This window comes from Triplophysa rosa, linkage group LG16, assembly GCF_024868665.1.
Source record: "Triplophysa rosa linkage group LG16, Trosa_1v2, whole genome shotgun sequence".
In the NCBI taxonomy this organism is placed as follows: domain Eukaryota; kingdom Metazoa; phylum Chordata; class Actinopteri; order Cypriniformes; family Nemacheilidae; genus Triplophysa; species Triplophysa rosa.
Window position 1 is genome coordinate 1717962 of NC_079905.1, and position 14874 is coordinate 1732835.

The window sequence follows — 14874 nt, forward strand, 5'->3', positions numbered from 1 at the left end:
GCATTCATTCATTGGGATGTACTTTGATTTCAGGAGAGCAATTTTGTCTTTTCCCTGTGCATTTTTATTAAAACTGTACCGTTTTTCTTTACAGTGAATTAGATATCAAAATATATCTCATCCATCCTTACATCAATAACATCAGCCACCTTACGCGTATTACATCAGAGCATAATTTTCTATGGACGATGAGAAATGACTTAATAAAGTGTATAAATAAAGTGCATGAATAAAGAAATTAATAAATACAGACATACACGCAGAAATGAAGCGATAAAGGTAATAAACAGCCCTACAGGTGTCCCATACACCATGACGTCTCACTCGCGTAACTAGAGCACTCATGCCGAGTGAGAACATACAATTTTTTTATTATTTCTGTAGTTTCATTCATTTAATGATTTGTTTGTTTATTGGAACATTTATTAATTTAAACTTAAGTCATTTTCAAGACATCAGTAAATCCACTGTATGCAGAGCAGAAAGTGCTCACTTTCAAGTGCTTTCTGCCACCATGTTGCTTTTTTGGTGCCGTTGCCATGGTGAATCGTAATATCGGAGCTCCATTGATGGCTTTTTATAGTCGTGGTGCATGCGCTTAACCCAGGGTAAGCCTACCCAGAGTAAATTGAACTAACTCAAATCAGCTGTTCTGAAATCAAAAACTCAAAAGTTTCTAATTCTAAGTAAACCAACTCTGAGTTCAAGGTTTATCCTCCTTATTGAAACGGCCCCTGGTGTTCTTTGTATGATTTGAACTTGTTTTTCCATTTCATCTTGGCATGTTTTATATTTGTAATCTCGTCTGGCTTTGTTGTTAGAAAATTAATTTAAAAAATAGCACAAAACAGGACATCTGAATTGGCAATTTATTGTAAGGAATCTAGAAAATTACCAGCTACATCTGCAGAAACAGCTCTGCCTTTTATGACTGGTACAAACAGTTCAGCATTTCCAAACATAAGACAAAACCGTTTTCAAAAGAACATTTTTAATGTACAAAATGAATGCAAATCACAATCACAAAATATTCTTAGAGGATGAAGAGAACAAAAAATGCTGTACAAAAAGCAAAAATGTACAGTGGCTTGAGATTCATCTCCTCGGCCCACCCCGGCCACGACCTCTTCCTCTGCCTCGTCCCCGACCTCTTCCTCTACCACGAGCAGCCACTGCAAGGAAGAGAAAAACATTCATCAGTTATTGAAATTTCATTATAGCGCTTATCCTGATTAAAAAGCAGAAATAACAAAGTTGCAAACTACTAAAATCCTAAAACACATGGGGCCATTGAGCGTTTAGATAAATTTCCCGAAAGAGTGGCAACATCTACCGAGCCCCAGAGAAGACATCTTGGGTCAAATCATCCTAAACAAGTTAGTCATGTCACTACAACACTCACCAGCCTCTCTCTTCTTTGACTTGACTTTGGGTTCGATATCAACCAGAAGCGTGTCCAGTGGAAGACTGTCCGGCAGGATAAAATAGCGGATGTTGTTGCCACGAATACTGAGCGACTCCAGCTGGGTGGGTTCTCTGTTTTTTAGGGTCATCTTCACAGCTTTGAGGTGAGTATTCATACTGACATCCACACCTGTTGATGTATATAATTTAAAGACATGCATATAAATTCACCAATCGAGTCAGGCCAAACGTAGTCAGTACATATTAAAGTCCTTAAGTTTATTTACACCAGAGGGGCTGCGTTCAATGTAAAGCCTGACAGGTTTTACAAAGTAACTGTAAAGTTGAAATTATGTCTAAACGCATTGAAAAAAATGGATGGTGAGAAATGAATCACCTGTAATCGTGCCGTGAACCTGTGTGCCATTCTTCAGTTCAATAGTCACGGTTTCGTGGCTCAGCTTCATCAAAAACCTGCAAAATCACAATGAAAACAATTCACGTAAACATCACATTCTGCATCAAGTTAGATTAATTATAACGCAATATGTTCTAAACTGAACAAAAAGCTCTCAGTTGGTATCGCGTCTGTAACGTTAGTTGGTTAACTGAAAGCGTTTGTTTGGACGATTAATGTCTGTTGTTGCAATAGTTCGTTTTCAGGCCTATGGTATAAAAACTAATGTCGTAATTGCATAATTTGATAAACTAACTCATTAGCTGCAAGTTAAATTCATAACAATATAAAAAACAAAGTAAAGAAAGTCAAACATAAATAGTCGTCTACTTTCTCATTCATTTATTCCCGCCTGCTGCAGCTAACAGCTAACAAACAGCCACATACAATCTAACCTCATCCGTCAAAATCTATTACATTTCTTATCATGTAATGTGACCATATTAATTGAATAATATCTTTTAAATGTTTTACCTCACGAGTTTCATGCTGGCGGTGAATTCTAAAGTTAAATCCTCCACCAAAAAGAGAAAAAATTGTAGCGCGAAACGACAGAAAAAGCGTCGGAGGCTACTGGATCAGTACAGAGAATAACTTCCGGCGCGTAACCGGAAGCACAACCGTCATTCACTACGCTGTGGTTGCCGCTGCACAACTACGAATTGTGTTTTTTGTAAAATGAAAAAATATTATATTCAGGATCTACCATATTGAAATTGTATTGTCATTATATTTTATATATTAAATTCCTATTTTTTTAGAGTTGTAATACATCAAACATTTCATAGCCCTTTCTACTAGTTTAAGTAGAAGTAGGTAGTTACACAGATGGAGACCAGAAAAAAATGAAATAAAAATATCACAATGAAAGCAAAAGCAATGGTGGTCGAGCACAATCTTTGACAAAAACAAACATAAAATTCTATATAATTATATAAAACACACATTTGTACTATGTATTTATATATGATATTATGATTTACAATACACAGTTGTAGGCAATTTAAAGTTTAATTCATTCTATACTGAGATAACATTATCTAATAGGGGAGGTTGAATTGTTGTCAATCTGGCATCCCGACAGGAGGAAGTGAAAGGCGGAAGACGCTCATTGAAACATCATCACGCCTCAAGTGAATCGATGACAAATTAAAGAAATTTAACACGCGCGCTTCATTATGAGGATTTATTTGTGACTTTACACTAAATATCTGAAGACGATGGAGTGAAAGGCGCTTGAAATATGAAGACAACACACCGGATATGTTATAAATGATGTCGCTGTGTGGATTTAACGTGACGTGCGTGTATCAGAAGTGATTGACAGCTCTTCACAGTTCCTACGGTTCAGCTCTGATCTCTGTATCAGCATGTTCACGTTGAGTATTGTCTCGTGTTTTCACTGAAGCTGTGAACTGTCATTAATGCTGTTAAAAAAATGTTTCCTAAGACCTCGTTTACGAGTCTGATAGTGGGGGTCTTCCTCCTGTATGTACTGCACACATGTTGGGTCATGTATGGGATAGTTTACACGAAACCCTGCGACCATCCGAATGGTGACGGCTGTATTTCACCTTACCTGGCTGGAAAACCTCGACTGCAGGTAATACTGTCATGTTTTGCTTTAGACAGATCAGACGGTGGTGTGTTTTTATACATAATGCGTTATGGTTGATTAATATATTCATGTTTGATCTGTGCTTTAGTATGTACTATTGCAAACTGTAATATAATGCCTAGTTTGTGAACCTTACTATAGTAAATATGAATGTTCAGTTCACTATAGTTAATTCTATAGAATATTATAGTGTACATTAACAAAGTTAGTCCTTTTATGACTGTGCTTTAACCAGGAGCATTTATTTTATCAGCTGAGCATCTACACAGCGTTGAAAGCGAACGCTGACGGGGGACACAGTCTGATCCACAGAGAAGAAGATTTTGATGTAAATAGCAGGTTTGAGAGGTTAGTAAATGTGTCTTTGCCCAAGAAGACACGGAAGAACGGGACGCTGTACGCCATGGTGTTCCTGCACCAGGCGGGGATGAACCCGTGGCAGGATCCGCACCAGGTGCATTTAGTCACACAGCTGACCACATACATGCTGCCCAAACCTCCAGAGATCAGTCTGATCACGGGTCAGGACGAACCGCAGGTGAGCACACGCTCACCCTGCATGGTATTTTACACAGCGTTGCGTTACGGTCTAGTGATGGTCTGCTTTTAATCCGATTGTTATCCAGAAACCAGAGCAGCAAAAACCAGGTGCCCACTCCGAGCCGGACCGCCCCGTTTCTCACTGGCGTTCTCGTCTGACCCTGAACGTTGTGTCTGAGAACTTTCTGTTTGACCGAGAGGCTCTGCCTGGAGACGTGCATCGCTACATGAGAGTGTGAGTTGTTGATTGATTCATTTCACCTGCTTTGACTTTTGTGGATGTGTTCCCAGCGTTAATTCAGTGTGGTTTATTTGTGTCTTTCAGATACCAGAGTGGGAAAAAGATGATTTACCTGCCACTGCTGTTTGTGGATGAACTCAGCAACAGAGTGAAGGATTTAACAGTAAGTTTCTAAACTGCAGCTGGTTAGTTCTACATCTGCTCATATGAACTCATGCTGAATATTTGTACTTTTATTGATCATATCACAACAATTAAAGTGCAGTTTGCCGAAAAAAAGCGATTAAACCATGTAAAGTAAAAATGAAAATACACGTATGCACACATGACCTAAAATATTGATGTTGAAAATGTGTTTCATTGGAAACAGGAGATCAACAGCAGTATGTCTGAACTGCCTCTGATCATCTCATATGATTCCATCGCTCTGGGGAAACTACGTTTCTGGATTCACATGCAGGACGCCGTTTACTCACTGCAGCAGTTCGGTAAGAATCAACTTTTGACTCACAAGGAGAGTTTAATAAATGCTTTGGGTTCATTTTTGGTGAATCTCATGAAGGTTATTTGAAAATGTGTCCAGGTCACCTTCCCAAAAACAGAAAAGAGTTATGAGATGAAACCATAAGATGAGGACCAATACTTTTTTGCAATTTGACATTATTTTATTATTAAAAACTAAGCACATTTTCCCCAATTCTTACTTTAGTGTGAAAAAGGATTTATTATTGTATTAAGTCATGTTGCTTTATTTTGTATCTGCTGATTTTAAATTAAAATGTAATGTAATTAATAAGAACCACCATTTGAGAATAATGAGAATTTCAAAATAACTCATTACACAGACGTGTTACAGTAATATGAATTTGGGAAGTTTAATTGTGCTTAATTGAAAATAATGTAAAAAATGCAACAAAAAAAACCCCTCCTAACGACGTAAACACTGGAATTGCAGACTGTTTTCATGAGATTCGTCATTTTCAGAATATTTTCCGATTAGAAAATAAGTTACGGGAATCTTTTTTCTCTGCACCTTTAGGCTTCACTGAGAAAGATGCTGATGAAATCAAGGGAATATTTGTGGACACAAATCTATACTTTCTTGCTCTCACCTTTTTTGTGGCAGCTTTCCATGTAAGTGTGTGTGTTTAAACCAGGACGTGTGATGTTATGCGGTGAATGAGGCTTTCTGCATTCACTACACTGAAAACGTTTTCTTTCCAGCTTCTGTTTGACTTTCTGGCCTTCAAGAACGACATCAGTTTCTGGAAACACAAGAAGAGTATGGTTGGCATGTCCAGTAAAGCAGGTGAGTGAGATGAACAAACATGACAGAAGATCATTTACATGCCTGGCAGTACATGCAAAACATTCTAATGACTGCGACACAGAGTTTGTGCTGATATGCATCTCGTGAACTTAGAAAATGAAAACACGTGATGTGTTTCTCTGTGTGTATCAGTGTTGTGGAGATGTTTCAGCACTATTGTCATCTTCCTCTATCTGCTGGACGAGCAAACCAGTCTGCTGGTTCTGGTCCCGGCTGGAATTGGTTCTTTGATTGAGGTACAGCTCACATGACACCCCTATACATGTCGGTTTTGCTTCAGTGATCATGATGGACAAGGGCTGCTCGATTATTTTTCAACTCGATATTGTAATTGCGATTATTACTGTCGACTAATAGATTTTACTTTGAAGATTTGAAATGTTTTATAACTTTCTGTGACGCAGCTCCATGCCACATTATTTCTGTAAACATCCAAAACGAATTAATATAATGTAAATAACTATTATAATTATTTAAAGAGTACATAACATGAGATCATGAAAATGATATTTCATGCAGTGTGTAATGTTGCCGTGATTGAAAGTAAGCAGTCTGCCAAGTTGTAAATCCAAAGGTGAATGAATAACAAAGGTATTGGCTTGGAAAAAAGGGAGTCGACTCTGAATCACCCAAATGAGACGTCACTAGTCCGATTCGCGAACCGCCGCAGATGTTCGTCACTACATATAGTCCCCGCCTACGTTTTGATAGGACTGCCTGCGAAAACTCCACTCTTCTCACTGTACACTCGTGAGCCACATTCACGGTAGACCAATCACAGCAGACTAGACCATCTGACCAATCACATCAGACTAGACTAGCGGAAAGGAGGGGATTAGACAGATGAATTGCAGAACGAATCATTTGAGAGTCAGTCAAGAAGTAAGGTAAGAATAACTGCCTATTATAAAAAAATAATAGTGTTTTTACACCTTCTATGTACATACACTTGTTGTTGGACACTCCGTAAACCAAAGTAGGACCTTAAAAATCCCTAGTTATGTACTCTTTAATTTACGTTTAGTCATTTAGCAGACGCTTTTATCCAAAGCGACTATGGGAGTTATGTTGTCAATTAAAAATCCAAAACGAATAGCTAAAGGACACGTCAACGTATTAATTCTCTGATTCGCCACTGTATCCGGTGCCCAAACACTGCACAGAAATGAGCGCAAATGGACAGCAGTAATTGTGGCTTTTTGACGATTATGTTATTGTTTTACCCGTAACTGTAATTCCGATTAGTTTTTCGATGAATTGTGCAGCCCTACGATGGACACATCATTTCTTTTCTCTTGTTGTTTTAGGTGTGGAAGGTGAAAAAGGCTTTTAAAGTACACGTCATATGGAGGGGCTTTACTCCCACAGTCCTGGTAAACTGTTGCTTTCTTCAGTACTGTGAATTTACTTACCAGTGGTTTAAGATGATTGTTCTTTAACTGTGATTTGTCGCCTATTATTTATTTTATTCTTCAGTTTGGGAAATCTGATGAGTATGAGAAGAGAACGGAGGAATATGACACACTGGTGAGTTTCGCTTTCATTCACAATCCAGTCTTTTGTCGTATCTTAATATTGCCGTTACTGTGTTTTGATAAATTACCGTGCTTTTCACCTTCAACCAGGCGATGAAGTATCTGTCATATGTGCTGTATCCTCTCTGTCTTGGTGGGGCCGGATACGCCCTGGTGTTTGTGAAATATAAAAGGTACGCTGTCACTTTAAAACCGTCACCATACTGAACATAATCAACGCCTGAAGTCTATATTTAGAGGTCTTGGATTGAATGTTAACATGTGAATCTCTTTTTCTCTTTGAATAGTTGGTACTCTTGGCTTATTAACAGTTTAGTCAATGGTGAGTCCCATTAAGAACTTCATCTTGTTTATTCTTGAAGAGTCTTTTCTTTAATGATGAACAAAACCTTGTATTGTTAATCCTCATTTTTATTTGAACAGGAGTTTACGCCTTTGGATTCCTCTTTATGTTGCCACAACTCTTTGTAAATTACAAGGTTTGTTCAGATTTATGCAGCTTAAACAGAAAACCTGGCCTCCAATCGTTTTTAATGAGTTGATGTGTTTTTACAGCTGAAGTCTGTGGCTCATCTACCCTGGAAAGCTTTTATGTACAAGGTGAGAGCACAATAAATCTGCGATGACATCTGTGTGGGCCAATCGTAAAACACTTTTTATTAATGGTCTGAATTAGCAGATAGGAAGCAAATATTATTTTAAAATCATTCTTTAAAGCGGCTTGTCCTCTGTAGGATCGTAGAAGCCTTTTTTTAATTGAAAAAGTAACCGTTCTTCAATGAAACAATTCTGTTATTTTATATGCAAAATTAGTTGTTATTCTGCTGTATAAAGAATGATTTTGATTCTTGATTTGATTTCACTTGATGCATCTACAGTTATTTATTACTCAGTGTGGATGTTGTTTTAATAAATGTAAAAAAGCGTAAATGCATAATATCAGTCATCAAAAGTTATTTTTGACTTCTGCTGTTGGCCAAAATGTTCGTGTATATGTATGTTTAGTCTGTATGTCTGAAGGCTTTCTTGTTTCTCGACAGGCTTTTAATACGTTCATCGATGACATCTTTGCTTTCATCATCACCATGCCAACGTCACATCGATTGGCCTGTTTCAGGGATGACGTGGTGTTTCTCGTTTACCTCTATCAAAGATGGTGAGGAACTTCTCTTTACATCATGTTATTATAGAAGAAATCTTTAAATAGATATGAAAGAGACATGAGATGTTGATATTTTCCAGGCTGTATCCGGTGGACAAAACCAGAGTAAATGAATACGGATTGTCTTACGATGAAAAAGAGAAAGGAAAATCTCATCGAGATTAACATCATCACAACAGAGCGGCACAACGTTATCATGGAACCAGCTGCCGCATTCCAAAACGCTGCAGAGACTAGACAATACTAGTTTTATTTAGATTGACCTCTCTATTGATCAACGTTCATGATGCATGTGTGCTCTGAAATGACCAATGTTTTACGGTCGACGTGCCTGAGACACATACGAACCGTCCAGCGCTGTGTAAGCTGTTACTGTATGATTTGATGTGTTATAGGATAAGAAGGAAATTTATGAGAAGATAAGTTTAATTTTACATAATGTATTTTGATGGGACTGTTAATTCAGTCTCATAGTATTTGGAAATTAAGACCATATCACAAGGGTGCCAAAAGACCACAGTTTCAGATTCATGATCTTAATTTGAATAACATGACTGGTGTTTGTGTGTTCAGAGAGACTGATGCGTTATGTTTGATTTTGTGTTCCTTATTCCATGAAAAGTGTTTCTGTGATTTAACAGCATAATTACAGACACTTTATTAAACAGTTTAAGATATCTATCTGTCGATCTGTTATTTTGGGTTTGCTTCTCTTATAGTGTATGTATACATGCATTTAAATATATCGCTGCTTTCATTCTGAAACCTTGTATCTCCATATTATTATTAGTCACCCTTTATGTATGCCACTGGCTTTTGCAAATATCTAACCAAAAAGTATTAAGAGTGTGTTTCAGCTTGGACAACACAGTATTTAATCATTTAAAAGGACAGTGTTTTTTACATTATCTGAAAAACAGCAAATACGGACACAAGGTTTTGGAAGGACAGTGACGATATATAATATCTATCCATCATATGTATCACTTATATTACTGAGCCTGTGGCAGCTATGTCAGGCTAAATCTATATGTATTTATGTATATATTAACAATATTATTCTATATTATAGTATTTTTTTATTGTGTGTGTATATATATATATATATATATATATACTGTATATGAAGAGTTTGATTCCAAAATGAAAACCAATTAATGTGCATTCCAATTAATATCAATCAAACTGCAGTTGGTTTGTTTTGATTTAAGCCATAAATACAGCTAACTAACACAATAAAACACAATGATAACATGATAAAAAACATGATTTTTGAAAAAATGTTAAAACGGAGTTATCTCATTTTGGAACCAAACTCTTCATATATACATGTGCACACACACAATTATGTTTTTAAAAATATCTAAAACATTTGTATATATTATACTTATTATATAATCCCAATTTATTATTAATAATTTAATACATATAGTTTTATATTATATATAATTACCATCTTTTATTTTTATAGTTTTGCCCTCAGCGCTAACAGGCCAATCACAGCGTTTGAGCCCGCCTTCCGAAGTGACGCACACAGCAATATAAAGTATCGCCCCGCCCCCACTCGGCCTTTTCCGTTCACTCGCGTATCTGTGCCTAAGGTGCTCGGTCCTTCTCACGAAGCTAAGGCCTGTGAATCCGGCGACTAGCACCGTTAAAATTAGGCATCCACGTCTGAAACAATAACCCACTGAAAGAGCAATGGCATCTGTTTCCGAGCTGGCTTGTATTTACTCCGCTCTCATCCTCCACGATGATGAAGTTACCGTCACGGTGAGTATGAGGCGGGAGCCGCTCTCCGGTCTCGAGCGCCATTGACATCCGGGAGACTGCCGCTACGACACCCGCACAAATTTAAATTATAATGTTTTAATATCAATTAGCTGATTACGTGGCCGTGTTAGGTTTGTATCTGTGATTTATCCGCTGGTTTTGTAACCATACAAGTTTTTTTTTTTTAATGAGTTTGCATTGATGTGTCGGTGGCGGCACAGGAATGCACACAAGAGACACGTGATTTTTTTCAAAGATGTTTTACACTTTTATACACTTAAACTTATGACGTATTTTAGGTTTCAGACAAAATCATCTCATTTAATACTAAAAAGTTAGTACTAATAATAAGTTACCATGGTACAGTGATGTTGCGCTGCTTTGGTAACTATAGAGCTCGTGCAAGGTACCATGACGTGACCAGTGTTTTATTTTCTCAGTTTTCATCTTTAATATTGGTCATGGGTTAATAAGATATCTTGTGAGGTTTTATATTGTGCGGTTCTGTGTGTTTGATGTTTTTCTGGTTGTGTTTCACAGGAGGACAAGCTACATGCTCTCATCAAGTCTGCTGGTGTGACCATTGAGCCTTTCTGGCCTGGTCTTTTCGCTAAGGTGTGTCACCTGTTTCTTTATATTACACAGTTAGTGTCAAAATAAATTTAGTTTACGTTAAATGTTTCATGCATTCAGTTTGCCAGATTGCAAAAATGAAAGTGTCTATCTAAAAGCGAATGCTCACTCAAACATGCCTGAAATGCCTCTGTAACCACACCCCCACAAATATACGTCAGTTGGTGGTATGTTTTGACTAAGACCTCCCAAATGTATATGCAAGTAAGGTGGACGTACCTGTCAGTACAATTGCTTTGGAACATGATGTTCCAAATATGGTAAGAGGCGTTACATTTCCGTCAGAGCCATTGAGAGAGAGAGTTCTGCCAACGGAAGTCCAAAACGCTGGAGCGTCACGTGATTCATGGAGCCTTCAGATAGTTCCAGGAAGTTATGTTTTCTCTTTAAATGCTTTATTTCTTTAATTATTTTAAAGAAGTTTACCTCAGTTGGTCTGTTTAGTCGCAGCTCCATGCGTAGCTAGTAACTTCCGGGAACTATTGAGAGCCTCCATGAACTGCCATTGCTGTGAAAAACCGTTCCATTGGAGTCAACGGAGTTGACGCGACTCTCTCTCAATGGCTCTGATTTCCATTACACCAGGGGTGTCCAATGTCGGTCCTGGAGGGCCACTGTCCTACAGAGTTTAGCTCCAACTTGGCTCAACACACCTGTTTGGAAGTTTCTAGTCTGCTTTGTGAGACCTTGATTAGCTGTTCAGGTGTGTTTGATTAGGGTTGAAGCTAAACTTTGCAGGACACTGGCCCTCCAGGACTGACTTTGGACACCCCTGCATTACACGCTTGCCGTATTCGACCAATCACTACGCACTGGTTAACTGGCTAATCATAGCACACCTCGCTTTTCAGAGCGATGAGCTTCGTAAAAAATCTGCACATGCACGGTATGTTGAAAATACAGTGTTTTTGAACCTTGAATCGTGATTACACATTGCATTACATCTAAAACAAATGAAAATATTTGTTTTAGCCGTGTCATATGACCCCTTTAAGTTTATTGTTTCTCTATTATACGTTAAAGCTCAGATGCTCTTAAGTAGGTTCTGATGCCAGTGTTGGCTTGGTGTTTGAGTGATGTCATTTCTCCTGTGTTCAGGCTCTGGCCAGCGTTGACATCGGCAGTCTGATCTGTAACGTTGGTGCTGGAGGTGGAGCTGCTCCTGCCGCTGCTGTTGCAGGAGGTGCAGCTGCTCCTACAGTAGACGCACCAGGTAACTGCTCCTGTTTATATTCACGTGTGTTTGAATCAGATCATTGAGTGACTGTCAGAAGGTTTTGGTGATGTCTTCCTGCTTTGAGTTTCTAACCTTCTTGTTTGTCTTGCAGCCAAAGAGGAGGAGAAGAAAGAAGAGAAGAAAGATGAGTCCGAGGAGTCTGATGACGACATGGGCTTCGGTCTTTTTGATTAAAGCAGTTCTTTTAATAAAAAAACGAAACTGTCAATGCTGTGTGTATATTGCTTGGGTGGAGGGGTTTGTGAGATGTAGACTAGACTGACCACATGAAGATGTCTTTGTTGAAATCTCTCTGCATTCCTTATAACCGGTAACTGTGTGGATGCTTTGACATTCATCTCAATGTCAAGTAAAAAAAACCTATATTCAACTTGTAACCGTGTTCATCTTATGATAGTTGGGTGATGCCTCAAACAAAAAAAGCTGTTTAGAATGGTTAAGGATCTGCAGGCACCCTTCACAAACCATTGAATTAAATAGTCTATTATTGGTATTTTTCAAGTGTGCATGTTTGAAAAGCAGATTTTAAGCAATTATAAAATATTCTGGACATAAATTACCCATATTATTTTTACATTACGATGATATGCTTTGCAACAATATCTTTTAGCACAAAGTTTTATCTAATATACCAGGTACACTTAAATTGTTTAAAAAAAGCATACTGAAAGACGAAAGTTGTCCCTTAGCTTCTGACCTGTGTTGCGATAATGTTCGTGTAAGTGGGACTTTTATCTGGACTACTTCCTGTGGGTAAAGGTCGTTGCAGTAGCAGGTGATGGTTACTCTGTCTGAGGGAGGGTGAGTTTTGCTTTATTAATTTAAATAAAGTTTTATGTGGCACTTGGTTCTGTGGATACTTGTAGATTTTACCAATTTTTTAAAAATCCCCAAATTTCCCCTGTCTTTGAAAATTAAAATTGCGTTAAGCTTTCATTTTACTAGTTGTAGTATAAAAATACTTATCAATATATGTTATTATAAAAATGTATAATAAAGGTCAATACACTTTAAAATCAAGAAAATTTACCTCAGATCAAATATTCGAAGAGCGGGTAAAAAAACGTAACGTAACGTTATTCCAATGGATAGGACGTACGGTGGCTTTATATGATTCGAATTGCAATAGCCTTAAACAGATTTGAGTTTATTGTAGACTCAAGAGCACTAAAAATAACCGACTAACTTACTTAATCATCATGTCATTTTTCTAAATCAGTTAACGTTACTTATCATTTCCAGTGGATGGCAGCAGAACACAACACAGTATACCGCGACACGGCGACAGATTACGATATTTTTTACGATATCTACTCTTCAGATTCACAGCTGTAATCTGCCAAACACAGGTTCTAAAGTAATGAAAAAGTGAGTTTTAAAACACTCAAAATATTTTATAGAAGTCAGATTCAACAGATTCATTCTCCTCAGCTCTACACTGACACTCTGAACAGGTTATGCGTCTCTGTAGGCTAAACAACGACAACAATGACATTATGATTCTTTATCAGTAATGGTCACATTTGGGTTAAGATTAAATTCCATAATTTTGTTATGATAATTGTATTTAGTAATAGATAGACACAAATGTAACTGAGGCCTAAATATTTTAGCATGTGTTGTGTATTCTCTGCTTTCTGTCTTTTCTTTAAACTTAACTTCTGCTGTATTATTGGACACTTTGGTTTCAAAACATCTGTAAAGAACCAAAGCATTAATGTATTTTTGTTACAGATCAAGGCTTCAGGAGTTGTGTCCAGTCATTAGCACATTGTCATTCACCCATACTGCTCTGAAGGCTTTGTCATTTATTTTCAGAAGTTTTATGTTTGTCATTGTGTGTGTTTAACAGATGTAAAGAAGACCTCACTGTACCCAGAGATCTGCTCTTATAAAGACGTAAGTAAATCTTGTGACAGCACATGTTTCTGTTCTCTGATAGTCAGTCAAGTAGATGTCAGATGTGGCTTTCTCACTGTGCAGGGGTTCAGTCTCAGAATAGTTCTTTTCCCAAAAGATAAGTCACACCCCAGAACACAGATAGCACAGATTCTCTCACCAGTCTATTACACCTCCATCGTACTTCTGTTCCAATCCTTTAACACACACTAAGGACTACCAGTGACGTGTGTGTTCAAGTTTGCTATACTTTTTACAATGACATAGTACCCCAAAATACATGCCAAATCATGGTCTGTCTCATAATGTCTTTAGTTTTTTGTGGGGGTTGGTTCACGGGTTTGGAGAAAGTCCTTATAAAACATGCAAACACACCATGTGTGTGTGTTCAAATGCATTTACTGAAGCAATGAGACCTTGCTGTGAGTCAAACATTCAAATTTGAACGTCTCAATATTTTATATTTATGGTTGGTTTTATAGTCTTAAACGTTTATTACCAGTCATTGTTTTAAATATATTCTACTAATAGTCTACTACTTGATGCTTTAATTTTATACTCTTAAAAACGGTTTAGCTTACAGCAAATGCACTCTTAATCCATTTGGATAAGATCATCTTCCATATGCATGATGGGACGTTTCTTACTTTTGGTGGGCTTGTGCTGGTACTTTTGCGTTGTTGCCTTTTTGACAAAGTGTAGACTTTTATGACTTTTTCTTATGTGTCATAGACCTGCCATCAGAAATTTGTCTGGATGCAACTTGCTAGTCACCACAATGACGCAATCGAGTGTAGAACTCTCCGCACAGTGCCAAAGACTTCAGAAACAGAGAAACAGACAGAATGTACAAAACCCTGGACTGTACAGACATCATCAGCCTGCTGCAGGAGAAAGGTACGATGACCAATAAATGAATAAAGACAATGACATGACATAAATGTAATACTGTGTCTTATTTTTTTTTTTTTGAAGTCATATGAGTTTTAGTACAAAGTCTTTATTGTCATATGCACAGTTCTCGGTATAATGACATCTTACTTTG

The 14874-nt window shown here is 37.5% G+C and overlaps 3 protein-coding genes across 3 annotated transcripts; 2 read left to right on the forward strand and 1 right to left on the reverse strand.

The window, feature by feature from the left end:
* Positions 1 to 974: 974 nt before the first annotated feature.
* Positions 975 to 2466, reverse strand: snrpd1 (small nuclear ribonucleoprotein D1 polypeptide). Its single transcript, XM_057354115.1, has 4 exons — positions 2336 to 2466; positions 1802 to 1878; positions 1403 to 1594; positions 975 to 1172 (listed from the first exon to the last, which is right to left on the reverse strand). The coding sequence occupies exons 1-4, from the start codon at positions 2347 to 2349 to the stop codon at positions 1096 to 1098; spliced, it is 360 nt and encodes a 119-aa protein (XP_057210098.1). The 5' UTR covers positions 2350 to 2466; the 3' UTR covers positions 975 to 1095.
* Positions 2467 to 2946: 480 nt separating this feature from the next.
* On the forward strand, positions 2947 to 8964 carry clptm1l (CLPTM1 like). The gene is made up of 16 exons (XM_057354113.1): positions 2947 to 3464; positions 3733 to 4017; positions 4106 to 4254; positions 4345 to 4423; positions 4631 to 4748; positions 5300 to 5394; positions 5485 to 5569; positions 5723 to 5826; positions 6898 to 6963; positions 7067 to 7117; positions 7216 to 7298; positions 7413 to 7447; positions 7549 to 7604; positions 7681 to 7725; positions 8166 to 8281; positions 8368 to 8964. Exons 1-16 carry the CDS (start codon positions 3300 to 3302, stop codon positions 8450 to 8452), a joined length of 1617 nt encoding a protein of 538 aa, XP_057210096.1. The 5' UTR covers positions 2947 to 3299; the 3' UTR covers positions 8453 to 8964.
* Positions 8965 to 9848: 884 nt separating this feature from the next.
* Positions 9849 to 12138, forward strand: rplp1 (ribosomal protein, large, P1). Its single transcript, XM_057354116.1, has 4 exons — positions 9849 to 10060; positions 10601 to 10675; positions 11792 to 11906; positions 12022 to 12138. The coding sequence occupies exons 1-4, from the start codon at positions 9989 to 9991 to the stop codon at positions 12102 to 12104; spliced, it is 345 nt and encodes a 114-aa protein (XP_057210099.1). The 5' UTR covers positions 9849 to 9988; the 3' UTR covers positions 12105 to 12138.
* Positions 12139 to 14874: the final 2736 nt, after the last annotated feature.